This window comes from Lampris incognitus, chromosome 17 (assembly GCF_029633865.1).
Source record: "Lampris incognitus isolate fLamInc1 chromosome 17, fLamInc1.hap2, whole genome shotgun sequence".
In the NCBI taxonomy this organism is placed as follows: domain Eukaryota; kingdom Metazoa; phylum Chordata; class Actinopteri; order Lampriformes; family Lampridae; genus Lampris; species Lampris incognitus.
Window position 1 is genome coordinate 23,915,065 of NC_079227.1, and position 24,895 is coordinate 23,939,959.

At 43.8% G+C, this 24,895-nt stretch overlaps 3 protein-coding genes across 3 annotated transcripts in view; 1 reads left to right on the forward strand and 2 right to left on the reverse strand.

Moving 5' to 3' along the window:
* Nucleotides 1-2,729: 2,729 nt before the first annotated feature.
* On the reverse strand, nucleotides 2,730-8,815 carry lsm12b (LSM12 homolog b). Its single transcript, XM_056297489.1, has 5 exons — nucleotides 8,651-8,815; nucleotides 6,409-6,542; nucleotides 5,805-5,914; nucleotides 3,515-3,641; nucleotides 2,730-3,346 (listed from the first exon to the last, which is right to left on the reverse strand). Exons 1-5 carry the CDS (start codon nucleotides 8,775-8,777, stop codon nucleotides 3,254-3,256), a joined length of 591 nt encoding a protein of 196 aa, XP_056153464.1. The 5' UTR covers nucleotides 8,778-8,815; the 3' UTR covers nucleotides 2,730-3,253.
* A 369-nt stretch (nucleotides 8,816-9,184) lies between these two features.
* Nucleotides 9,185-12,224, forward strand: g6pc3 (glucose-6-phosphatase catalytic subunit 3). The gene is made up of 6 exons (XM_056297611.1): nucleotides 9,185-9,405; nucleotides 9,765-9,871; nucleotides 10,010-10,100; nucleotides 10,246-10,364; nucleotides 10,600-10,741; nucleotides 10,870-12,224. The coding sequence occupies exons 1-6, from the start codon at nucleotides 9,188-9,190 to the stop codon at nucleotides 11,210-11,212; spliced, it is 1,020 nt and encodes a 339-aa protein (XP_056153586.1). The 5' UTR covers nucleotides 9,185-9,187; the 3' UTR covers nucleotides 11,213-12,224.
* Nucleotides 12,225-13,919: 1,695 nt separating this feature from the next.
* Nucleotides 13,920-24,895, reverse strand: part of tanc2b (tetratricopeptide repeat, ankyrin repeat and coiled-coil containing 2b) — a 179,095-nt gene continuing 168,119 nt past the window's right edge. The window contains exons 23-30 of the mRNA XM_056297127.1: nucleotides 24,744-24,877; nucleotides 23,881-24,004; nucleotides 22,856-23,031; nucleotides 22,430-22,562; nucleotides 19,763-19,854; nucleotides 18,919-19,065; nucleotides 18,145-18,245; nucleotides 13,920-17,575 (exon numbers count right to left, since the gene is read on the reverse strand). Of these exons, the coding sequence (XP_056153102.1) occupies nucleotides 15,508-17,575; nucleotides 18,145-18,245; nucleotides 18,919-19,065; nucleotides 19,763-19,854; nucleotides 22,430-22,562; nucleotides 22,856-23,031; nucleotides 23,881-24,004; nucleotides 24,744-24,877 (2,975 nt within the window). The 3' untranslated portion in view covers nucleotides 13,920-15,507. The remainder of the gene's footprint in view (nucleotides 17,576-18,144; nucleotides 18,246-18,918; nucleotides 19,066-19,762; nucleotides 19,855-22,429; nucleotides 22,563-22,855; nucleotides 23,032-23,880; nucleotides 24,005-24,743; nucleotides 24,878-24,895) is intronic.

The following is a 24,895-nucleotide window of genomic DNA, read 5'->3' on the forward strand; positions in this document are numbered from 1 at the left end:
TCTTAGTAAGTGTTTGAGCCACCACGAGCCTACAGAACAGCTTCAATGCTCCTTGTCATTGATCCCACAAGTCTCTGGACTCTGCAGGAGGGACGGGCACCATTCTTCCAAAAGATATTCCCTCATTTGGTGTTATGATGCTGGTGGAGAGTGCTGTCTAACACATCGGTCCACAATCTCCCATAGGTGTCCAACTGGGTTGAGATCTGGTGACTGTGAAGGCCATAGCATAATGATTTACATCACTTCCATCCTCATCAAACCATTCAGTGACCCCTCGTCCCGTGTGGATGGGGGCATTGTCATCCCGGAAGAGACCACTCCCATCAGGATAGAAATGTCTCATCATAGGATAAAGGTGATTTGTGGTGACCCTTCCTTCGAAGGGGACAAGTGGACCCAAACCATGCCAGGAAAATACCCCCCCCCCACAGCTTAGTAGAACCCCTGGACCCCCCTCCTCACTGTAGGGGTCAAGGCATTAATTGTTTTGCGTTAATTTCTCACCTGTATATATATATATATATATACACAGGGATGAGTAAGGGCCCTTTTCTTGACATCTTGTTTCGTCATACAAGCTTATGTAGATTTGTTTTATAAAATTGACGCTTAAAGCACTATTTTTGTGTGACTTAAAGACTCGGCTTTTGCCCATGTCGGTAAAGGTCTCGTGATTAAAAGTGGAGAAATTCCTTATTAGTCTCAACTCAGTGGTATCATGATAGTCTGTCCAAATAACAGTGAGGATGTTACTACACCAGTTCCCCAAGACAATGACAGTGTGTGTGTGTGTGTGTGTGTGTGTGTACGTACATACACCAATCAGCCAAAACATTAAAACAAATTGCATAATATTGTGTAAATCCCCCTCATTCCTCCAAAACAGCTCTGACCCATTGAGGCATGGACTCCAAAGATCTCTGAAGGTGTCCTCTGGTATCTGGCACCAAGACGTTAGCAGCAGATCCTTTAAGTCCTGTAAGTTGCGAGGTGGGGCCTCCGTAGATCGGACTTGTTTTTCCAGCACATCCCAGACGCTCGATCAAACTGAGATCTGGGGAATTTGGAGGCCAGGGCAACACCTTGAACTCTTTGTCATGTTCCTCAAATACTTCCTGAACATTTTTGCAGTGTGGCAGGGTGCATTATCCCGCTGAAAGAGGCCACTGCCATCAGGGAATACCGTTGCCATGACGGGGTGTACCTGGTGTGCAACGATGTTTCGGTAGTTTGTTAAGTGTCAAGGTTACATCCACATGAATGCCAGGATCCAAGGTTTCCCAGCAGAACATTGCCCAGAGCATCACACTGCCTCCGCCGACTTGCCTTCTTCCCATCCTGGTGCCATCTCTTCTCCACATAAACAGCGCACACACACCCAGCCATCCACATGATGTAAAAGAAAACATGATTCATCAGACCAGTCCACCATCTTCCAGTGCTCCATGGTCCAGTTCTAACGATCACGCGCCCATTGTAGGCGCTTTCGGTGGCGGACAGAGGTCATCATCTGCGGCTACACAGCCCCATATGCAGCAAGCTGTGATGCACTGTGTCCTGACACTTGTCTATCATAGCCAGCAGTAACTTTTCTACAATTTGAGCTACAGTAACTCTTCTGTGGGATCGGACCAGACGGGCTAGCCTTCACTGCCACGTGCATCAATGAGCCTTGGGAACCCATGACCCTGTTGCCGGCTCACCGGTTGTCCTTACTTGGACCGCTTTTGGTAGGTACTGACCGCTGCATACTGGGAACACCCCACAAGACCTGTCGTTTTGGAGACGCTCTGATGCAGTCATCACAATTTGGCACGTGTCCAAGTCGCTCAGATCCTTATGCTTGCCAATTTCTCCTGCGTCCAACACATCAACTTCAAGAAGTGACTGTCCACTTGCTGCCTAATATATCCCACCCCTTGACAGGTGCCATTGTAATGAGTTAATGTTATTCACTTACTTGTCAGTGGTTTTAGAGAGAGAGAGAGAGAGAGAGAGAGAGAGAGAGAGAGAGAGAGAGAGAGAGAGAGAGCGAGCGAGCGATATGCAATGAAACCAACGTATGCCTACCTGAAATTCAGCTGCACATCATACATTTCTTTAGAAATCAGTGCTCTGCCGGTAGCATTTCCCAGTTAAATCCGGCTGGTTGTAGTAACCAGCGCTACAACTTGCCACAAAACTTGACAAATATGAATCGCATTCAACAGTGAAAAAGTAATACAACCAGTTTACCCATAGGTCTTCTTTTGAGTTGAGAGAAGAGCAGCAATGCCAAGTAGCTGGAGAGAAAGCAGAGGCTTTGCACATTTAAATAATTAATTCAATATTGACCTAATCAGGAGACCGATGGACTCAGTTCCCTGTTATTAAATGTAGCATAATAACGATTCCTTACAAACCCTATATATATACAGAGAGAAATTTCAGACACTGTCAAAACAGCACGTCACACTGGGAATAGTTGTGGAATTAGACGTCACATGATCAACTTTAAGCAGTCTTACCAGTTGAACCATTCAAGCCAGCAAACCACATGGCCAGCACAAGTATGAAACAAATAATCATATCCTTCATAGAACTATCTGCTAAAGTACTTCTCACCACCCCACCAACGCCCTCAGTTAGCTAAATGTTTATATATGTAATTGGTAGGGTCCAGAACCAAAGGATTGCCCAAAACCCCCCCTCCCAAAAAAAAAAATGTTAAAATTACAGTATTACAGTCAGAATTTTTGTTACTTTTATTTTAGAAAATGTCCTTTTAAAGTGTGGCATTTCAAGTCACATTTTGTTTAAAATACAGAAAATACAGACACTTGTAGAACATGGATACAGCAAAAAGGAAACAATGACAGAAAATAAAGCTAACAAGCCTTTCTGACTGCTCTAGTTTTCTCTTTTTGAAGAAATGGAATTGAAGGCAAAGGAAAGAGGGCGGAAAAGAAAAGGCTTCGGGGACAGAGGAGGGGAGGAGTAGGGGGACAGAATGAGACAAGTTAGTTAAGGAAACTATGGTTGCTTTATGGTTCATGTTTAAATTATTCTTTATAAAGTCTAATTTAAGATTTAATCTTTCCTCTCTTTCTTTTTTTGTCTTTTTCTTTTAATGGTATTTTGATCTTCCGGACCCAGGGCCCTCAGCGCTCCTCCTTGTGGTCTCAGACTGAGGGCAAGGAATGCCGACCTCGACTGGCAGTGGGAACAACACCGCCTGCGTCGCCTTCCCCGGCCGACCCACACTGCCAACTCAAGAAGATAAAGTGGAGTCCTTCTGTGTTTGCTGTGCTTGTGAACGTTGCATGGACTTCTGGCTTTCCACGTCTCTAAAATGTTTCTCAACCTGCAAGGGTACAACAGGAAGTACAGTGAATACAATTCAACTGAAATTAGAGAGAAAAAAAACGCAAAACATCATGCTTGCTGTCACATTCAGACATGCGATACATAATCCCCCAACACACTGGAAGATCTTAGGTGTAGCGGTAGAAGCAACTACCGGAGTACTTACTATTTTGCGTACATGACTTAAAGCGCTTCCCTCTTTGCCTTTGCAGTTCTCAGCCTGGTAAGGCGGCGAGATAACAACGTCGTCCATCACAATAATGTTTTTCTCCTGCCATTTACAGTCTTTGATGCTGTAAAAGAAAGAAAAAGGTTACCATTATACGTCTGCCTGTGGTTGAAAGAACAGGCGTGTTTGTTTGGAAAGCCAACAGAGCTTTGTGACAGTACGACTGTGAGGCCGGTTCGTGTTTCATGTATTTCTTTTTTTGCTATTTTCCGCCTTTTTTACTGAACAGTGATAGGAGAGAGAGAGAGGGAGACAGGAAAGGCAGGGGAGAGAGGGGATGACATACAGCAAAGAGCCCGGGCTGGATTTGAACCCAGGCCACTGCAATAAGGCCTCAGCCTTATGTGGTACGCACTCTACCAGGCGAGCCACCCGGGCGCCCCCATTTCATGCATTTCCCTCCTCTCTTTGACCTCTTCCCTGTAAGACTTCAACCATTTTCACCAATTTAAGTCGAATATAATGTCAAATGACCTATTAGAATGTCACAGGTCTTATACTAGAAAGCTACAGTACGATACTTAGTCCACACGCACACGGGTATTTTTGAAAATTTAACTTTTTCGATAGGTTTTGGCCTTTCGTCCACATGCAAACTGTATTCTAGGTCACTGAAACAGACCTTTTAGCAAACTCTTTCTAGGGTGAAGATTTTTTTTCAGAAACCGTTTTTGTTTTCAGTGTTGACGTGTAGACACGAAAAACAGTTGTTGGCTTTTTTCCAAGCTTCTGATTGGCCAACATGGCTTTAGGGTTAGGGTTATATCGCCACCTGTTGGTTCGGCATGCTCTTGACAACACATTCATTGTGTTAAGTAGCATGTGCTTTTGCATTTTCACTTGAACGGAGATTTTTTTTTTTAAGAGCGCTTCTGTCGACGAGATTTTTGTATTCTAAGAACGAATGAGGAAAATACCAATTTTCCAAAATACCTGAGTATGTGTGGACTAGGCATAAATGACAAAGATAATCGAGACATTTACTTTGATACATTATTTTTTTGATTATTGTTTTTTGGCATTTTCCACCTTTATTTGATAGTGATAGTCGAGAGAGAGAGAGAGAGAGAGAGAGAGAGAGAGAGAGAGAGAGAGAGAGAGAGAGAGAGAGAGAAAGCGGATGCAATGCAGCAAAGGGCCCAGGCCGGATACAAACCCAGGCTGCTGCAGTAAGGGCTGTCTTATGTGGTATGCGCTCTACCAGGTGAGCCACCTGGGCGACCCCATACTTTGATACACTTTATTCTCGCAAAAGAAACTAGAGTTAATAGCCGAGCTGTAAATAGAAAACTTGGCCTGGCGAAGAGAATTTCCACACCATTTCCAAAGCTAAGTGTGTACAATTCACTTTTCTGGGTGAAGAAAATCAAACTTTTAATTCTCTTTTCCAGCATTTCCATAATTTTGGGATCTCTCACTGTGACATTTTAAACTTTGTCTTTCTCGTTAAGAAATTACAATTCATTAAATCAGGGCATAAAACACATTAAAATTGCACTTGACCTCAAAAAACGGTCAACACCCATCACACAGTGTCTGATATCAGCCTGAAACCAGCCTTAAAAAAAGGGTATCAGATATCTAGGACTTTTGTTAATACTAAAATCTGATGCCATGACACAACTCCAACAAGTTGGAATCCGTATCAAAGTAACTTTGCTTCATTTTACTGAACATGGAAAGATTACAAATCACTAATTGAGGAAAATAATGTTATATTTAAAATATTTTCCCCCAAAATCTCTAATCCTCCATGACATCCCAAACTGATGGCCTTAACTTTAGATAATCGGACGTAAAGTGTTTAGAAGTGTGAAAAAAATGTACCTGATGGTAGATCGATGGTAAGCGGTCCAAGTCAGCCAACATTTGCTGTCTTACAAGACCACTTTCATGTCGAATTGTGTTATGTTTTGCTTACAAAGTTCCAGTCTTTAAATAAATGTGATTTTCTAACGGTAGAGGTACACTCCAAACAACTGAATCCTAGTTTCATCTACAAATACACACAGCACAATTTGGTGCTTACTCTATTAAAAACAAAATGGGATTGTTTTCTTTATTTTTCTTACATTTGCAAACAAAGACAATTTGTCATTACTGGCGGTTTCAAGGAGAAAAAGAAGAAAAAAACCCCACATTTCGTGGCTGTTTAATATTTTAAGTTTTGACCTGCCAAGCCCAACCTGGCAGTGCAGTAGTTCATAGGGTCAAATGATATGCTTACGTTTTGTGAATAGTCTGGAATAGCTGCTGGCCCTCCACAGAAACCCCAGCACTGATTGCATAGGCTTGGGACAGCTTGTCCTCCTTTTCTGTCCGTGCTCGATTGGCAAGCTGTGGAAAGATTTTAAAACTGAGAATAGCTGCAATAGAGACAGCCGCTCATTTCTTATAACTATGATACGTATCATTAATCGTGCTTGTTACATTGCTTTAGAACCCATCAACAATCTGATCTTCTTGGTTCTGCTAAGTCAGAAATTAATAATTATTATTCTTAAGATCTTTGGTTGTGGAGGACTCTAGGAATAATAATGAATAAAATTCCTAATTCAATCTACATACAGAGTCACAAGATCCCTACATGACTGTGACTCAACAAGCTGGAAATAAATTTGTAATTATTAATCTTGCCGTTTTAGCCGTAAGGTACAGATATGAAATATACAAATGAATCTCCATTACAGCCATTTTAAGTTTTAGGAATAGTGTGTTAGTTTAAGGATGAGTCAGTGCTAAAATTTCCCATCACTAGAAAACTACTAACCAATGGCAATGAAAACCCACAAATGCATGTGGGTAAGCAAGAAATACAAAAAGGGAGTTACCTTGCTAACATTCAGTGATGCTAGTGGAGGAGGAGTCTCAGTGCGGTCATTTAGTATATCCACTTCAGAAACATAGGCTAAGTTGATCAGAATGACGTCATTGAGGTTTGGCTTACCACTAGAGGAAGCACATTCTTAGGGAAACTTAAGTCAAGGTACACCAACCGTTACAGCAATTCATGATGCAACACAATCATAAATGTGCACATTAGTCATGAGTTTACAATATAAGAGCAGCCTATCTTGTAGTGACAAAATACTTAACCTACAAATAGCCAAGAAACCTAAAGGCAATGCAACTTAAGGGATGCACCGATATCACCTTTTCACTGCCGATAGATTCTAAGTATGAAGCTTTATGTATCTGCTGATACCAAGTACTGATCCAGTCCATTACTTTTGCTGAACAGACTTAGACCATTAGTTTGGGGTCAATGGGCTAAATTATTGCGATAGTCATTTTTTTTACCCACCATTAAAGAAATACAGGCTTCCATGTGCCAAAAATGCAGTCAATCAATTTCGCTTTTATTTATGACATGTTACTTATTCGTCGTGGCTTTTGGTATCAGATTTTAGTCTTGGGTAAACTCTTGATACTGATACTCTATTTTAGCCTAGTCTGCTACTACTTTCGGCAGCTCCCGTTAGTATCAGTATCAGTGCACCCCTAGTAATCACTGGGGACCAGACATAAAGCCATGTAACAAAATTCTGAAAGCCTGTGCATGTGGATGGTGTCTACAACAGCGTAATAAGTTTGAATGTGTTCAGTTTTTTTTTCCTATGGGGAAATTCTCTGCAATTTTCCATGGTGCTCACTGTAGAGAATGATAAGAGAAGCCCCATTGATTGCCTTTTGGTACTGTTTGAGAGGCTCTACCAAGCTTTAATGATTACGCCGAAGTCTTTTCAACTTGCGACTAACTATTCCCACCCTATCAATTAATGGGAGGTTCACAAAAGTATTACACTTAGATAATTCAAGCAGTCATCCTGGAATCCAGACTGATTTTAAGGGGTACACATGATAAGAGTAGCCTTCAAGTTCATTTATTTTAATGTGAAGTGCAGCTGATTATACATACTCCTGATCTAACTCGAGACCTACATCCTACAAGTGGAAGCTATTTTACAATTGGGCTTACCTCCAAGATTGCACAGGAGCTCTATCAAATCTGCATTCATCTGAAAGGTTGACAGATATTTCTACCTTCGATTAAAAGGGAAACTCAACTGTCAGAATTTACTGAGCAAACGGGACAATTGGACCAACATTTAACATGTCTCGATGCTTTAAGGTACAAACTGTACTTTCTTAGCCTACGCTGAGGTCAGTTTGATTTGACATTTCTAGGTTTAAGTCACTGTAGTTGGTGATGAGGCTCAGCACGCCTCATTGTTGAGGTCCCTCATACACACCCATTCATGGGTGTCGACACACTGTCAAGAGCACACCAGCTAGTTAGCTATGGCTGTAGTAGCAAGCATCCCTCCACTTAAATCATCTAACCCAAAAGACATTGATCACAACTAGAAAATTGAGATGGATTCATCAGTTTAGATATCCAACAATAAATGTCACCTTGGACAGGACAAGGGAAAACGAGATGACAAGCTTGGCGAAGCCAATGCCGTTCAACTGACCGACAGCGCCAGTGAGAAGTACACCGGCCATGGAGGCTAACAAAACTTAGCATGCTAGATTAGCTAATAGCAACCTGTCTACGACGGGGAGGGGTATTCGGTCGCTATCCGATCCAAGCGTTAAAGGCTTAAACATTACTTTTAATGTGACGTTACGTGATGCATAATACGAAAAGTGTTTCGTTGTGACAGTGTCAAAAGGTACATGCGGTTAGCTAGCTAAATAACTAGCAGCGAATTGTGCTGTAGCGACCACACAGCCATGATGCCATACTAGGATTCGTTGCCAGATAGTGATCCATGTTGAGGTCCGGCAATACAATGTGTGAAATCAAAACACATGCAACTAAAATAGCAGCAAACGCTTCATCGAGAGACAAGCAGGATACGGCAAACACTAGTACAGCAGACACCGCGTAAATAATTGCCATCGAACTGGTTAATTAAAATCTTTTAAACGGACAAAGATGAGCAACTGAGCCACCACCAATTACGCCTGCGCGGATCACTATTTGACATGTTTTCGGTTACCCTACAGGCCCTTGCAGCCAGGGAGGCCAGCGAGTCATCCACCACCCGAAACAAAAAAGGATACTCAAAGTTAACATTTTGGACTGGTAGTCGAATGCGACCACCTCTCCTTGCAGACGTTGGCCCAAGCAGGTGAGGCAAGAGACATGGCTCCCGACGCTGAAATACTCCCCCGGTCCAGGAGCCGCCATCTTCTCCGCCAGGAAACCGGAGCGCCTGCCTTACGTAAAGTTACGCCATGTCGTATTCAGACGAAAAATGGGCGTTTCTGAACTGTCGCATCATATGTTCATTCATTAGAAACGGAGGGTCGTTGCCGTTATATATTTACATACGCATATATCAAAAGAAATTGCTACACCATTTTCACGAAGTCTTTTAAATGTAAACTAAAAGTAAATGTTATTGCATTCATCAAAATGAGTCTCGCTTTGTCTTTTCAGCTCAAATGTGACGATACTAGCGCCCCCCCGTGGTTACGAGGGATAAATCACGTGCATTCGCTGATCTCTGCAACATCACAGCTAAACGGTCAGCGTTATAGTTCTCATTTTATTCGCATTGTTGGGTTTGTCAGCAAGGGAGTCAACGTAAAGAAGCAATGGAAGCGATCCATACCCAAGGCGTTTGGGTAGCTGAAAGTCTTCAGCAGAATACAAGGAGTCAAGAAAAACTTTGGCTGTTTGTCACCCATATGGGGGACCCTAAAGCATCCTTCCTGCTGATATTTCCTTTGGTATATTTCGTCAACAGGAGAACAGGAGTCGCGGTTCTTTGGGTAGCTGCTATATCAGAGTGGCTAAATCTGGTTTTCAAATGGTAAGAGTGAACAGCGCAGCCTGCACGTTTCATTATGTCTTGACGTGTGCCGTTTCTTTTTCCAACATCTGAATGAACTCGAACGTTAGCATGCATAATTAAGACCCATCCCAAATTTCTTAGCAAATTTTCACTTATTATTGTTATTTGACCTTTTTATGGCACTTGAAGGATGATAACAAAATAACAAGCATCCGACTAAGACTTATAGCAGAATTCTCAAAACTTCCGGGATATCAAACGTTGTCCGTACATGTTTACTATCCCCTGGTAAAATAAAAGCGGAACCTTTATTTGAAACGGTGTTTTAAACTAAAACAAATTCCAAAATAATGTTTTGTACAACTATTTATTTTCAGGATGCTCTTTGGAGAGAGACCATTCTGGTGGATAGGAGAATCACAATTATTTGTCAACAATCAACCAAAAGTTAATCAGTTTGCCTCCACTTGTGAAACTGGCCCAGGTAAGAAATGTTCCAACGGTAAATATGAAGTTTATTAGTCAACATAAGAATACCAACATTTTCTTATTAAAAGTATGCCCAACAGACCTTATTCTCAGTGGTCTGATTCCATATTTAACCCGTGAACTTATCCTTCAGGCAGCCCTTCAGGACATGCAATGGTGACTGCTGCAGTTTGGTGGGTGGCGGTGTCTTCCTTGGGTTCATTTCTATATTCCCGTACTCACAGGTTAGCCCAATTTAAATAAATGTGCTGTTTTTTACGATGAAGAGTCTTAAACAGCGAATCTATAGCTAATATCGTTTAACATAGACAAGCTATTTTAAAATGCTGCTGTTTATTTTTCTTGATTGTAATTACGCTCTTCCCTCAGTGTGCTGTTAACAGCAGTACCGTATCTACTTTATGTTGCAATGCTGGCAGCAGTTGGACTTTCACGGATCTTCATCCTTGCCCACTTCCCTCACCAGGTTGTTACTGGCTCTATAACAGGTCTGAATGCAATTTTAAGTTGGCCCTCAGTTTCGGGGCAAGGCTGAATGATTCATTTGAAGTACCTTAAGAAGTAGCACTGTTGAGATTAAACATTTAAGTTTTTTTCTTTCCCTCAGTCTTCTTATTAGTAATAACATTATTGTTGTTGTTGTTGTTTAGTTACAAAAAAGATTATGATAGAAAAAAACCGCTTTGAATTACAAATGAAAAGTCAATTATGTCATTTCACCAGGTTTCATTCTGGGGGTGGTCTTGAGCCGCAGAGTTCCAGAAGACTGCCCCCTGCTGTTCTTTGTGAGAGCCAGCTTTGGTCTGCTCCTCAGTGCTTTGCTGCTGCATCATGGACTGGACTGGTTGGGCATCGATCTCTCTTGGTGAGTCCTTACAATGATTTATTTTTTTCTGTACCGTTTCCATCTTAGGTTGTATGATTTTTTACCTGTGGTTGAAACTTATGATCAATTTCTGCCTCTGCTGTACCCATTCTGTTCTAAATTTACAGGTCTATTGCATTGGCAAAGAAATGGTGCACCCACTCAGAGTGGATTCGATTGGATACAGCCCCTTTTTCTTCTTTGACTCGAGACTGTGGTGCCATTCTGGGCCTAGGACTAGCCCAGTACTGGAAGCCCAGTGGATGGTCTCTCCCTTGGGCTCCAAGGGCTTTGTGTCTGGCTCTTTCTTCTATGGGCTTATACCACATAAATCGTTTGCCATTGCCAGTCCACCCACAACCCCTCTTCTATGGTTTCTTCTTTATCAAATTTGTTTTGGTACCTCAAGTGGTCATGGTTTTTGTACCTGGGTTAGTGCACCTTCTTACAGTCAAAAAGAAGAAGGACTAGGAACACCTTTATTGGGACTGTATATTAAAGCTACAATCCTGAAGATTTATGTACAACCAAATGTCTTTTTAGTTTTATTGCTAGCATATTTAAGAAAATAGCTATTTAACAAATATCAAAATCATAAATGTATTTGTAGTTGCTCATTTTAATGGTTACTGTTAGGTATGACTTTCTCCGGAAAAATTATATGGTGTTTTATGTATTCACTATAGCAGCCAAATGCAGAAGAAGGGGACAGGTTGGGACAGGTTTAAAGAGGAAGCAAGGTTGTTGTGGCTAACAAGCAGATATGGAAGACCAAACCTGTTGAACATCTTTATCAGAAGTTATTACATCAGTAGCTGAAACCCAGGTTCAACCGTTGTTCTCGTTTGGAAGTGTGCAATGTGTATCACAGCAAGGACGAGCAATGTTTCGTATGGAATGAAAGGATCCTGGTGATGGAGGTCAAACACCAATGCATTTACCAGTGTTACAGGTTTCAACAAAAGTGACAATTTTCAGGACTGTCGCTTCAGAGGTATCATTCATGTGGTTTCTGTCTGCGGGCGAGACTCCTTCCCTCTCAAAATCGCAAATCCCATGTGCCAGCATCATAGATATTTTCTATTACATAAGATATCAAATATCATCCGACGTAAAATTTTGCCAAATCAGTATGTGGATTGACAGGACCATACAAGATCGGTCGAGGTTCGAAACCGGATCAGTCGAGGCCCGGGTTAACAACGGCCGCCATTGGTGTTGTGCCCTAACAGGGTAGCAATGGAAACTGTAAAATCTGCTGTGGTGACCCCTGAGAAACAGGGAATAAGCTGGAAGAAGATATCAAATCTTTTCGCTCCCTATCCATTTTAATCATGGGCCATGAAGAAAATTGACCCCAGTCTTTTTTGTTTTACAGTTAAATTTGCAGGGGGAAATGCATTTAAAACAATTTTGCACATTTTTTGTATTTATGTAAATATGTGGCATTGATTGTATAATTGAGTTTGCTGTATATGTTATTAAATTGAATGACAATGTTTGAATGGTATATGTATATTTGCCAAATATAAACTATTCACCTGCTTTTATAGAAAAATAAAGATTAGTGGATAGTTGCAATGGTCAATGCATGTAAATAATCCATACCATTTATCACAGATATATTGTGGATAATTTGCAGACAAAATTCCCCCACCCTAAACCCAAGGTGCATTTGTCCATATAGGAGATGGATGGATGGAATGGGAAAAACAAAAACAAAACAAAAAAACTGACATGCAGGGCATTTCAGTTTGTAACCATTTATAAATTTTCTCTTTTTTTCCCCCTCAATACATATCCTTGCCTGTACAGATTACAATCAGTTATCATAAGATAAAAACACATTCTTTTTATTGTTTTTAATTAAACTTTTTTATCACAGCGATCCTAAAGCTCACATTTACAGACAAGAGAACTCTGCTCAGCAAGCAAATACATTAAAACAAAATAAAAGAATCTTGAGTTTTGCTTTCGTCTGGTGAGGTTGAAGGGAAATGACATTGAGGGATATTCGGGGACCGCGGTCTCCTCATCTTGATCCAAACAGTATATCACATCAGAGTCAGGACACCTCTATACATGTTTCTCTTGAGCTTGTGGAAAGAATAGAACATGCATCATCAGACTATTTACAGCAAACTAATATACATTGACAGATTGAAACCATACACCCTAAAATGTGTTAAACTCAGAATCCTTGTCAAAATTAGGTATAATACAGTTTATATGTTCATCTCTGTAAAGATGTGTAGGGCACCTTCCTGGTAGCAGATGAGAATGGGAAGATGAAAAGGCAGGCAACAGTTTAAAGTACCAAGTGACCTTATTCAAAGCTCAAAGAGATCACCCACACTGAGGCTTTGGACAAACGGTTTCACAAGCAACTCGCGTGCCCTCTTCATACCGCTTTGATCGCTTAAACCCAAACTCCAAATAAATTGTTGCTTTGTGTTGAAGTTTCACATATCACTTTTAATTATTTTTCCATTTTTTTTTGTTTTATTTTATTCAATTTTTTTTGCTGGAGATTCTGCTGGATTCTGATGATAAATGGGCAAACCCAGCTAATTAAATGGGCTAGCTTGGTTACTGATGGATTTAAACACGACTGTGGAGCACAGCTACGTTGGGAGTGGAAGTTCTCTGGAGATGAACTATCTGAATTTCTCCAATGTGACCTAGCTGACGATCCACAGCTATACTGAGTGGGATATTCGAGGCCGGTATTTACAGCAGGTACATCTTGTGCTAGAAAGTCTTTACATCCTCACCAGATTAAAAACATTGTTTGCTCTTTGTATTGTCATTCTTTACTGCTTTGTAAATCATACAGTAGTGCCTATGATAGTCCAGTAACATTGGCCAAAGAGCTGCATCTGACCACACACCCATTTTCTCCAAATTAAACAATCGTAACAATAAAGTACAATACATAAAGTGCACCCTCAAGAATTTCACAGGCATTTTAGTGCAGAAATGACTGAATAATAAAAAATATAGGGTGAGCAAAAAGAAACCGCAGGAAATGATACAAAAGTTTTCCTTTTTCTGCAACAGTGGTTTTGTGTATGCATTAAACTACCTTTCGTTGCCGAGCACTATCCTTCCTATGCCGTTGTATCATTCCTGTGTGTGTGTGTGTGTGTGTGTGTGTGTGTGTGTGTGTATGTATATATATATATATATATATATCCTACTTTCTCTCAGAAACACATCAGCAAGTACAGAGGAGGGACATCGCCAAGCTCTGGATATATTATGATCCGCTTAGCGAGTATCAGTTTCTCATCAAACCTGCATGACATAGCCAGAAGCTGACTGACATTTTTGTATCCAAAGATTAAGCACAAAAAAATGAGAATATTGCACTCATGGCCTAATTTTAGCGATTTTTTTTTATACAAGTTCGCCCTCGTCTAGAAACAAGCTTTGAGAATTCTGCATACTATACTCCTACAAGCTTGTAAAAAAGTAGATCTAATGACTTCTTTTTTTTTTTTTTTTTTTACAAGAAGTATTCAAAGTCGTTTGGAAGCTATGCCAAGGTGTGGGAAAGTGTAAGAGATTGCAGCCTTGGCAGTTAGTTTAACCTCACACTAAGGCGTATCATGACATCTCTTAATAAAGCAAAACAAATAAAGAAATACAGTAAAGCCTCAAGCTATCTGAACCTCCGTCATGTAAACTGACCAGTTTGTGAAAATGTATAATTAAGTAAACATGAGTTGACATTTTCTTGTTAATGCACGCAACAGAAGCATTTTAACACTAACTTGGCTGTAACTTATACCCAGAGGTCTACAGACTCCTAAAACCACATTTCATATTCAATAAGCTTGATATAGAATATCTACGTATTTAAATGATCCAGTTTAACCTGTTCAAAGTATCTTCAGCCCAAAGAGGTTCAGATTAATGAGGACCTACTGCATATGGAGAGTGTATAGTGGCTTGTATTACACCATGTTCAGAGCAAATTGTTTTGACACGATGGCGGTAATTATTTCTTTCAAAGTTGGGCAATGTCCCTCATTCTATGTCCTGAAACTTTTTTCCTTTTTTTTTTTTTTGACATTAGTTTTATATGACTAACAGTTGGACACAAAGGCAGGGTTAAACAGAATACAATTCAAATGCAAACTATGCTTGTTTGTATATCTATGTACAATATATAACTTAATTATAAATATTGTCATTTTTGTCTAAGTACTGAGCCATTGAGCAGTTTGTATTTTCTGACTAATTTACAGTATTGAACATATAATATTGTATTACACAGAGTAGAGCCTACTAGCAACCTTGGTTAAGAGCACACTTTGAAAGAACAGAAGATGGATACATAGTCCACAAGTACAGAGAGAGTTCAATGACCAGAACTTTCACTCTCACAGTCCCACACAGGATTCACGTATGGGAACATTGTGCACACAACCTTATGGAAGTGCACTGGTCTTTGATTCAGTATGAGATCAGAATGCAGGACTCCCATGTCGGTAACTTACGTTTTGCGCACATAATATAATAATGAAACAATCACTTCTCACATTTGTTAGTAGTATTTATCATTTAAGTATTTCAGATACCCTCAGTGTGTGTGTGTGTGTCAACTGTGAGAAGAATTGCACTCTGTCTTCTATGAGTTCTTAAGATGAGTCCATCCATGTCACATACACCAAGGTCAGCAGCATCTGCCATGTCTCTAAACATTCTCTCCTCTCACTAACACACCCAGTCCAACAAACCCAGCAACCACAGACAGACCATCACACATTCGACTCCACAAACGGTCTCTTTGGTTTGATGGGGGAGGTGGGGCCTTGGGGCCGGGAGTCACGAGACAGCTGGCGGTACATGTTGTCCTGGTAGGCCTGTGCCACAGGCAGAGTCCTGGCCACCTTCACATCCGGGTAGGTGGGCACCTGGCTTACCCGTTCCAGGATGTCTCCTCCACCGCGGGAGCCATTGGCTAACTTGCCTAGCGAGGAGGGTTGGGGCTGGGAGTAGTAGTCCTCCTCCAACAGGTGTCCATTTTGGGCATTGTTGGTCTTGTTGTAGTAGGCGATGTTGCCGAGTGAAGTTGGGGGGCTGTAGGTGGAGCCTTGCTGGACTAGCTGGCCAGGTGAGGTTGGGCTAATGGCTGAGTCCATGGAGGTCATGGCCCAGGACCGCGAAGGCTGGTGCAGGTACTGCTGAGTCCGCGCCGTCTTGTCTATAATGCCCATGAAAGGCGTTGTCCGAGAGCGGGTGGTCTCGCCTTGGTACAGGCCCCCGCCGCCACCTTGGGAGGGAGAAATAGGAGAGATGTCGTCACAGGGGCGTTCATAGGTGGCTTGCAGGGGGATCTCCATCTGCTGAATGGAGGAGGAAGGCCTGAAGCCAGGGGCTAAATTACAGGTGGATCCTGTTGAGATGTTGTTACTGGAGGGGGAAAAGCGTAGGCCCACACTTTGAGAATGAATGAGAGGCCTGGGAGTGGGCACGTGCTGCTTGATCTCAGTAGTATTGGCACTGACAGGCCGTCTCACCATATGGGGAATCTCAGGGGAGCCAAGCTGGCACTGGGGCATGGCACTGGCACGCTCTAGCACGTGCTCAGAGACAGGGTAGTAGGCGGCTGACTGGCTGCGGCTGATCTGGGGCGTCTGGGTGTAGCGAATTGCCCCCGGGCCCCCACTGCTGGCGCGGTAGGCAGAGGAGGGGCGCTGGGGTAGCTCATCCTTCAACAGGCCTGACTCCATGACCCCTCCTCGGCCCCCGTGCTGACAGAGGGCCCCAGCGCTCAGGCTGGCCTGGACCTGAGACATGGACCTTCCATCTATAGAGGGCTGGTACACCAGACGGCTCTCCACATCTACTGAGCCCCCTTGGTAGCGGCCACTGATGGAGTGGCCCATCTGGCTGCTGTAGCCACTGTTGCCCATCATATTGCTGGGCTGGTTGGTGCGGACTATTTGGGCTATGGAGGGCTGCAGGCGCAGGCCCTGGGCTTGATGGTGCTGGGAGGACAGGGAGGGCTGTGAGCTCAGCTGGAAGGATCGCTGGCTACTCATCTTAGAGAGGGGAGACTTTGGACGGCTGGGAAGCTGCTCTGTCTGGTAACGCACAGGAGAGCCAGACTGGGACCTGTACAGGCAAACGCTCTCCACAGGCGGGCTGGCTCGGTACTGAGCAGCCCGACGCAGTGGGGAAGGCGGCGGGCTTTGGTGGTCTATCCCCTGTCCCCCACTACCCATGGGAGGGGGGCTGAAGCGGTAGGAGGCCTGATGCACTGGTGAGGTGTGAGGAGGGCTGTGACGGTAATGGGAGTTCTGGTGCGTTGGGGAAAGGGAGGGGGGTGAAGGTTGGTAGGTTCCATGGGTTGGAGAGGACATGGAGGAGGTGGAGGGGTGGTATTCATAGGGCTGGCCCATAGGGGAGCCCCCAGATAAGTAGATCTGGTCAGGGTGAGTGGGGGAGAGCGGCGGGCTCTGGATGATGGGCAAGCTGGATGGGTTGGAGAGTGACTCCGGAGGGGGCAGGCCCATAGACATGGCCTCCAGCTCCTGCTCCAGGTAGTCCTCGTCCTCAAACAGGTCCTGGACGGGCTCCATGTCCTCCAGACGAGGCTCAGGAGGGGGAGGGAGAGGCATAGACATTGACAGGGACTCCTCCTCCTCTGGGGGAGGCGTAGGAGGAGGGGAGGGAGGGGGCTCAAGCTCCGGTTGCTGGTGCTCCTCCTGGTTGAGATGGCGACACTCCTCCTCCACCCTCTGGAGTAGCCGCTGGATCTCCCTGTTGTTTGGGCACTGCTTTATGGCTTCATTCAGGTCCTCTAAGGCCTCAGGGAACTGTCTGTAAGGGCCAGAGAGAAAACAATTTGAAACCAATTTTGAAAAATGTAGGTGAGGCTGAAAGTGTCTGCAAGTTTGTTACTAGGTAGATATTAGAGTTAGAAAATTAATGGAAGTCAATAAGGGATGGAGAAATGAAAAAAGTAAGAACAGAGGAGGAAGCGAATAACGTGCACATGAATATACAAGGGAGTACAGCTTTGCAAGTTACATGACTTTAGTTTGGAAACTCTTGGGAGTAAGAGGAGTTTTAAAGAGGAAGAGGATAAATTAATAATAAAGATTCTTCAGGAATTTCTCTTAAAATAGCAATGAGAAAAAAAATCTTACTTTGCAAAAATGTCCAAAAGAATAACGTACACCATACAGATATTCAGCCTTGTGTGTGTGTGTGTTTGTGTGTGTGTAGAGAGAGAAGAAGAGAGCGTGTGGGAAAATGGGTATATTCTCCAAAGGCGTGAGTGAGGCAACTGTTTGAAATCTCTAGCAAAGAGAGAAGGATGAGCAGAAACTGAATATTACGTTATGGCTGGGAATAATGTGCAACAGAGAGAAGAAAAAGTACTGTACCTGCTGCTACGCTTGGCGCGAGCCCTGGCATAGTATGCCTCATATGATTTTGGCTTCAGTTCAAGCGCCTTAGTAGCAAATTCCTCAGCCATCCCAAAGTCCTGGAGAAAATTAGATGAATATAATACTTTTGTATGTCAGCCACAGCATATCTGCATATCAGACAATATGGGCAGTATCCGTAGTTGTTCAGCACTTATCAGGCAAAAAAAACCAAAACCCTCACATTTTCAATTCAGGTCGTTTCAGATTTTTGTTTGAAGTGCAGTATGATAGGTCCTCGGTGAATTAAGATTGAGGATGCACTTATCTTGCTTTTTCACTTTTCTGAGTACAGCTCTTTAGGTATCGGCTGATACCGAGTACTGAGCCAACCCACTACTTTTGCTGAACAGTTTGCTGTCATTAGTTTGGGTCAATGGGCAAAATAATTGACAGAATCCGTTTTTTTAACACCATTATAGAAATGCAGGCTTCCATGGGCCAAAAATGCAGTAAATCAAGCCATTTTGCTTTTATTTGTGACTTGTTTTTCACAGGTTTTGAGAAAAATCTCCAATACCATACTCCATTTTAGCTTGTTATCGGCTGGATAGCCGATACCAGTATCGACATCGGTGCAGCCGTAATCAAGATCTCGTAATTTAGGAAAACCAAATCGTCTGATTTCTAAATGCGTGGTAGTCAATCTAAAAGGATTTTTCAGAAAAGACAGGGTTTTCAGATGGTGAGTGATAGCGTGATGAGCTCGGTGCTGGACTCCCACAGACTTACGTTCATTTTCCTCCGACATCGGGACAGGTTGAGGAAGAGAGACACTTTGAGTTCCCTGAAGGTCTTGAGGTCCTCACTGAAGCCCTCACGTGGGAACTTTTTGAGGGCATACTGGTATCGCTGAGCTGCCTCCTTCACCTTCCCTTTCTGTTTAACAAGCACAAGGAGAACAGCCCTGTTGTTGTATCCTCAGACTGAATTATATATGAATACCAATCAGCATACATGAATAAACCAGAAGGGGCGCTAGTGCAGCAACCAGGACACATACACACATCTGGCTTCCCACCCGCAGACACGGCCAATTGTGTGAATAGGGAAGCCCAACCAAGCCGGAGGTAATACGGGGATTCGAACTGGCAATCCCCATGTTGGTAGGCAACAGAATAGACCGCTGCGCTACCCGGACACCCGAAGACAGGGTATTTAGCATTTACTGTGACTAAAGCACAGCTCATCATACAAGAAACAGTATATTTTTCCTGGATAAACCAATGCAGATACCAGTATCAGATGTGAAGCTGATAAGAGGCTAAAATAGGAAACCAGACAAAGTCCAGTTATTGAAATCTGACTAAGAGCTTACATGACAAGAAACAACGTAAAACTACTCGATTCGCTGCGTTGTCACATGTAGAAGCCTGAGTGAAGTCCCAAGTAATAATGGATTAAAGTAATTTTTGTTCCATAAAAGCCAAACTAGTTACATAATGTCCACTGAAAGTGATGAATAGCGTTGGTATCAATATGGTCTTACAGTACATAAGAATTTAAAATGCTGAATTGGTATTTGGTGGGAAGTGGTATGGGTGCATATTTTACACTAACACGTTTATTCTCTCACCTTGTAGAAGCTGTCTCCCTCCTCGATTAGTTTGCTGAGTAAGATGATCATGATGTCGGGTTTGGAGGTGGCCATGGCCCATGTGGCCGGACCTGGGTGACACAAGGAGGAGAGGAAGAGAGAAAAGAGAGTGAAAGAGACACAATGATAAGCGCTGAGGAGGCGGGAAGGAGCGACTGGGAGTCTGTACACGAGACAAGAGAAACGTATATGACAACAACAACAACCGAAATGGGGAATGAGAGAGAAAAGACAGTCATCCACGGTAGAGAAAATATTCCCGTTTTGCTCTCTCACATCTACAACTGTGGCCTCGGAATAGGAATGATGGGGCCAAACTGACCTGGGTCGAATAGTATTAGCCTATAACTTTCTTAAGTAATACCAGATTGCAGTGGAGGTTTCCAAAAGGACGTGAGAATATGTGCAGGTTTTACTTTTCTGTGACAACTGTGAATAATTTTCGGCAAACACTATTTGACCCGGGTCTATGGCAAACCCAGTATAGACATACGTACGGTCCCCCATTAAAAAAAAAACCCTGACACATCATACTGTCTCATCTTTTTGGTAATCTATTTTAATTCTCTTGTGATCCGTAATAATGACTGGCTGGATATGATTAGAAAAGTGTTAGGGTAATCTCCCATTAGGAAAAAAAAAACAAAAACAAACAGCAGCAGTGAATATACTGCAGCCTATATGTGAAAAAAAAAGCAACAAAAAAAAAGCACAGTCTCTGCTGGCTGTTTTGCGATTGAAAAATTCAATTCTTAATCTGAAAAAGATGTGGCTGTGTCTTTTCTATATACTGTATCTGCAACAGCAAAACCTTAATAAATGTGTATACACATACACACACATATACACCAAAGAGATGACAAGGGAGGGATCTTGCACAAGGAGACACGGGGTGGATACAGTAAGAAGGGGAGGCAAGCAAGAGGGATTAAAACAGCGCTCTGCAGGCGTTAGCTGTCTTCTGAAGTGGTAGTGATAGCGGCTGGGGGAGGGGGGGGATGTTGCTGACTGGCCTAGCTGACACCGAGGGAACATCTGAAAGATGAACGATGCACAAGTACAGCAGATAATATCACCTGCCTTTGTGGTGGCGGTGGTACAAAGACATTACAAATACATGCACTTCCACTAAACTACTACCAAGTGGCCGTCACTGTGGGGAAGGGTGGTGGTGGTGGTGAGGGGGGGGGTCCATCATGCATCTGTGGGATGAAGGGTCAATACCTTGATTTAGTAATAATGTTGCAGGCTGGAGGCCAGGCATGCTGTCATTAAAATGACTCGGGCGTTAGCATCTACCTCTAGGCAGTCCCGACTGCATCTCTGTCAGTGCTAATACCTTGCATGTTTTGTATTTGTCAGTTTGAGAGGGTTTTGGTAGCTAAGCTGGCCTGCCGACACTTAGGACGACACAGACAACACAGAGAGAGGAGATAGAGCTGTCAAAATGCCTGGTGGGGTGAGAAGTCGACAGCCTTGGCTTTACCTCGGGGCCGACTGGGCAGCGTCTGACATCCTGGGGCCGAAGAGAGAGGCGGGGTCATGGGGACAGGGTCATTGGGTGGGGGTGGGGTGGAGGTATAGGGTGAGGGGAGGGAGGGTAGGAGGTTGGGGGGCAGGAGGGGGGTTATGTGCAGAGGGAGGGAGGGGAAGGGGAGGGGAGAGCATGGGGCCAGAATCGCCAGAGGAAACAGAGAGAACAGAGGTGTAGAGGTGCGTGGGAGTGAAAGGAGGGAGGAGAAAAAAATCAGAGCAGGAGAGTGAGAGAGACAGAGAGAGAGATAGAGAGAGAGAGAGAGAGAGAGAGAGAGAGAGAGAGAGAGAGAGAGAGAGAGAGAGAGAGAGAGAGAGAGAGAGAGAGAGAGGTGATGGCAGTTGAGGAGGAGGAGAAGTGAGAAAAGGAACACAAAAAAGCAGCAGTGAGAAGCGGAGATAAATGCTTCGGCAAATGAAAGGAAAGAAAAAAGAACAGAGGCACAGAAAAGAAACACCACCAGCGCTAACAACCAACTGTCTCTGAGCAACCACGGAGAAATAGAAATGTAAGACAGGATAAAACCAGAGAGATACAGGGGAGAGGGTTAGCTAGACAGAGAGAGGCAGAAAAAAGGAGAGAAAAAAGAGAGACAATGGGATAGAGAGAGAGAGCCAAGGTACAAGAGAAAAAAAGGACATAGTGGCAACAGTAGTACAGTAAAAAGAACACACACACACACACACATGCCAGAGCTATGCTATGATTAGCCAGAGAGAAGCAGCACTGTGCAGCTTGGGGGGGGGGTCGTAGCAGGGAAGGGGTTTTAGCTACATGGAAACACAAACCTGAATCCACGGCCCGCTGCAGTAAAACACTACAGTGAACTATAATAGCCAGCAGGGCATGGCAGGCTGGTAATTGCGGGGAACTGTGTGTTTAAAAGGGAGTATGTTTTCATCTTTGGTTTCTCCCCTCTGAGTCTTTCATGCAACCCATGCCTGAATTACACTATGTGACCTTTTCAACCATCTGATTCTGTGGCAGGCAAATAACCTTTCATTGTGGGGGCTTTGGGCGAAAAGGGTGCTATGTTTAGAAGCAGCCATTTGTGGGCTAAATTGTAGGCATTTTAGTCATTCAGGCTGTAAACATAGACTTATTGCCCTTACCTATCTTGGCTCCTTTCTTGAGCAAGGCTACCACAACTGATGTGTTTCTACAGCCAACTGCCCTGTCCAGAGGACGCATCCCACTGTAGTCCACATGCTCTATCATGGCACCGTGGTCAACCAGGAACTGGACCTAAACAAAAAAATCATAACAAGAAACAAAAGAGAAATGTTGAAGAACAAGTTCAAGACAATTTGAGAGTTGCTGTTTTTTTCTGATTACCAATGAATTTGATTTATATTTAAGCTCTTGTCCTCTGGCCAGCTCACTGCTATTACTTAGTTACTCAGCACAATAGAAAAAGGAGCAGCCATGCTTTAAAGGTCTATGTGGAAAGAACATGTTACCTTGGTAGGATTAGTGTCGCATAAAAATAAGTTAGGTTCCCTTTCACGGATGTACCATGTATCCAAATGGCCACTTACCACCTCAGAGTCACCATAGAAGGCAGCTAGATCAAGGGGCGTGCGTCCATTCTTGTCGGCATGATCCGTGGCGGCTCCACTCTCCACCAAGCAGCGAACGACAGGCAGGTGGCCTTTCAGACAAGCCCAGCTCAGAGCTGTCAGACCCTCTTTATCCATCAGAGGAAGGGATGCACCTGGAAAAAGAAGGGCCATTGGCAAAACAGTTTCAGTGGTGAAGAATTTACAGCTGTCTTTCATCAGCAGGAATACATTTATCTCGTCCAGTGTACCGGCTCAAGGTTGCCATAGCAACATCATGGTTGTTCATATGATACCATGTCACCAATGCTATTTTTTGAATCCTCAATCATTTTGATATTTTCAAATCACCCCCCCCCCTCCCTTTTTCTCCCCAATTGTACTAGGCAAATTACACTATTTTCCGAGCCGTCCCGGTCGCTGATCCACCCCCTCTGCCAAGCCGGGGAGGGCTGCAGACTACCACATGCCTCCTCCGATACATGTGCAGACACCAGCCGCTTCTTTTCACCTCACAGTGAGGAGTTTCGCCAGGGGGACATAGCGCGTGGGAGGATCACGCTATTCCCCCCAGTTCCCCCTCCCCCGAGCATGCGCCCCGACCGACCAGAGGAGGTGCTAGTGCGGTGACCAGGACACATACCTACATCCGGCTTCCCACCCACAGACACAGCCAATTGTGTCTGTAGGGACGCCCGACCAAGCCGGAAGTAACAAGGGGATTTGAACTGGCGATCCCCGTGTTGGTAGGCAACGGAATAGACCGCTACGCTACCAAGACGCCCTTCAATTCATTATACGCCTCAAATCTGGATGAGTCAAATCTGACACATCTCATCATGAGTGGCACACCCCTAAGTGTCGTGTCTGTATTTCTCCCAAGTAGGAAAAAAAAAAATCCCAGCAAAGATGAGTAAAAACAGCAGAACCAGAAAACTGAAGCGTATTCATAGTTACAATGCAAAAAGATGAAATAACACGTAATGGGCGTTGGGTTAAATTACCTTGTGCGAGTAAGAACTCCACAGTTCCTAGGTGTCCTTCTGAGGCGGCCATCATTAGAGGGGTACGACCCTGCTTGTCAGCCAGGTTGACATCTGCCCCGTGCGTGAGTAGCAGGTCAACTATCTAAATAACCCCACACACACAATGCTCATGTCACGACGGATACGCTCAAGTTAACTGACCGAGAGACATTTTGACGTTACTTAAGAAATGAACATGGTCCGCGGTGGTGTAGCGGTCTAAGCATCGGCTCTGTGTCGATGCAGTTGCCCACTGGGGACTGGGGTTCGCGCCCCGGTCTCGTCAGATCCGACTATGGCCGGACTCGACGAAGCAGCGATCATTGGCAACGCTGTCTTCGGGAGGGGGGCGGAGTCGGCTTGTGTTCGTCACGTGAATGCGTCTCTGTGTGTGTCGGAAAAACAGTGGTTCGGCTTGGAGTCGCCTTGTCACGAAAGTGGCGAGGCGATCTCCTTCGAGACTGCCGGCCGGAGAGATGCAGTTGGCGAACGCATACAGTGTGAGGGTGGGTGTTTGAATTAAAATAGGGATCGATTGGCCACTAAATTGGGAGAAAAAAGGGAAAAATCAGAAATAAATTTATAAAAAAAAAAGAAAAAGAAATGAACATAGCCTAAATGCAATCAAAAGTATCACTTGTGTGAACACTGCTGCAACTCTTCTACAGCACAGCATTTTGGGTCAGCCAGGACTACCATCACCACGTTCAAGAGGCAGAAATATGACACATTTTTATTTTGGATTTAAGTGATACAGATACCAAATAAGCAATGATCATGTTCTACACCTGCTGAGTGCGAAACCAGCATACAGTGTCCTTGTGGATCAGAAGGCGTCTCACCTGCCAGTGTCCCTGTCGGACAGCGCTGAACAGCGGGACGATGCCTCGTCTGTTGGGCTGGGCCACCGCCGCCCCCTGCTCCAAAAGCAGGCGACACACCTCCAGCTTCCCACGCCCGGAGGCAGCGGTCAGAGCTGCACAAACGGACACAC

Excerpts from the sequence above, each read along its gene's own strand:
- lsm12b (XM_056297489.1), bottom strand. The coding sequence starts at position 8,777 with ATGGCGGCTCCTGGACCGGGGGAGTATTTCAGCGTCGGGAGCCATGTC. Across the intron at positions 3,642-5,804 it reads TTCCAGACTATTCACAAAAC|CATCAAAGACTGTAAATGGC; the intron begins GTAAGCATATCA and ends TTTCTTTTACAG. Across the intron at positions 3,347-3,514 it reads TAAGTCATGTACGCAAAATA|GTTGAGAAACATTTTAGAGA; the intron begins GTAAGTACTCCG and ends GTACCCTTGCAG.
- g6pc3 (XM_056297611.1), top strand. The coding sequence starts at position 9,188 with ATGGAAGCGATCCATACCCAAGGCGTTTGGGTAGCTGAAAGTCTTCAG. Across the intron at positions 10,365-10,599 it reads TGTTACTGGCTCTATAACAG|GTTTCATTCTGGGGGTGGTC; the intron begins GTCTGAATGCAA and ends TCATTTCACCAG. Across the intron at positions 10,742-10,869 it reads TTGGGCATCGATCTCTCTTG|GTCTATTGCATTGGCAAAGA; the intron begins GTGAGTCCTTAC and ends CTAAATTTACAG.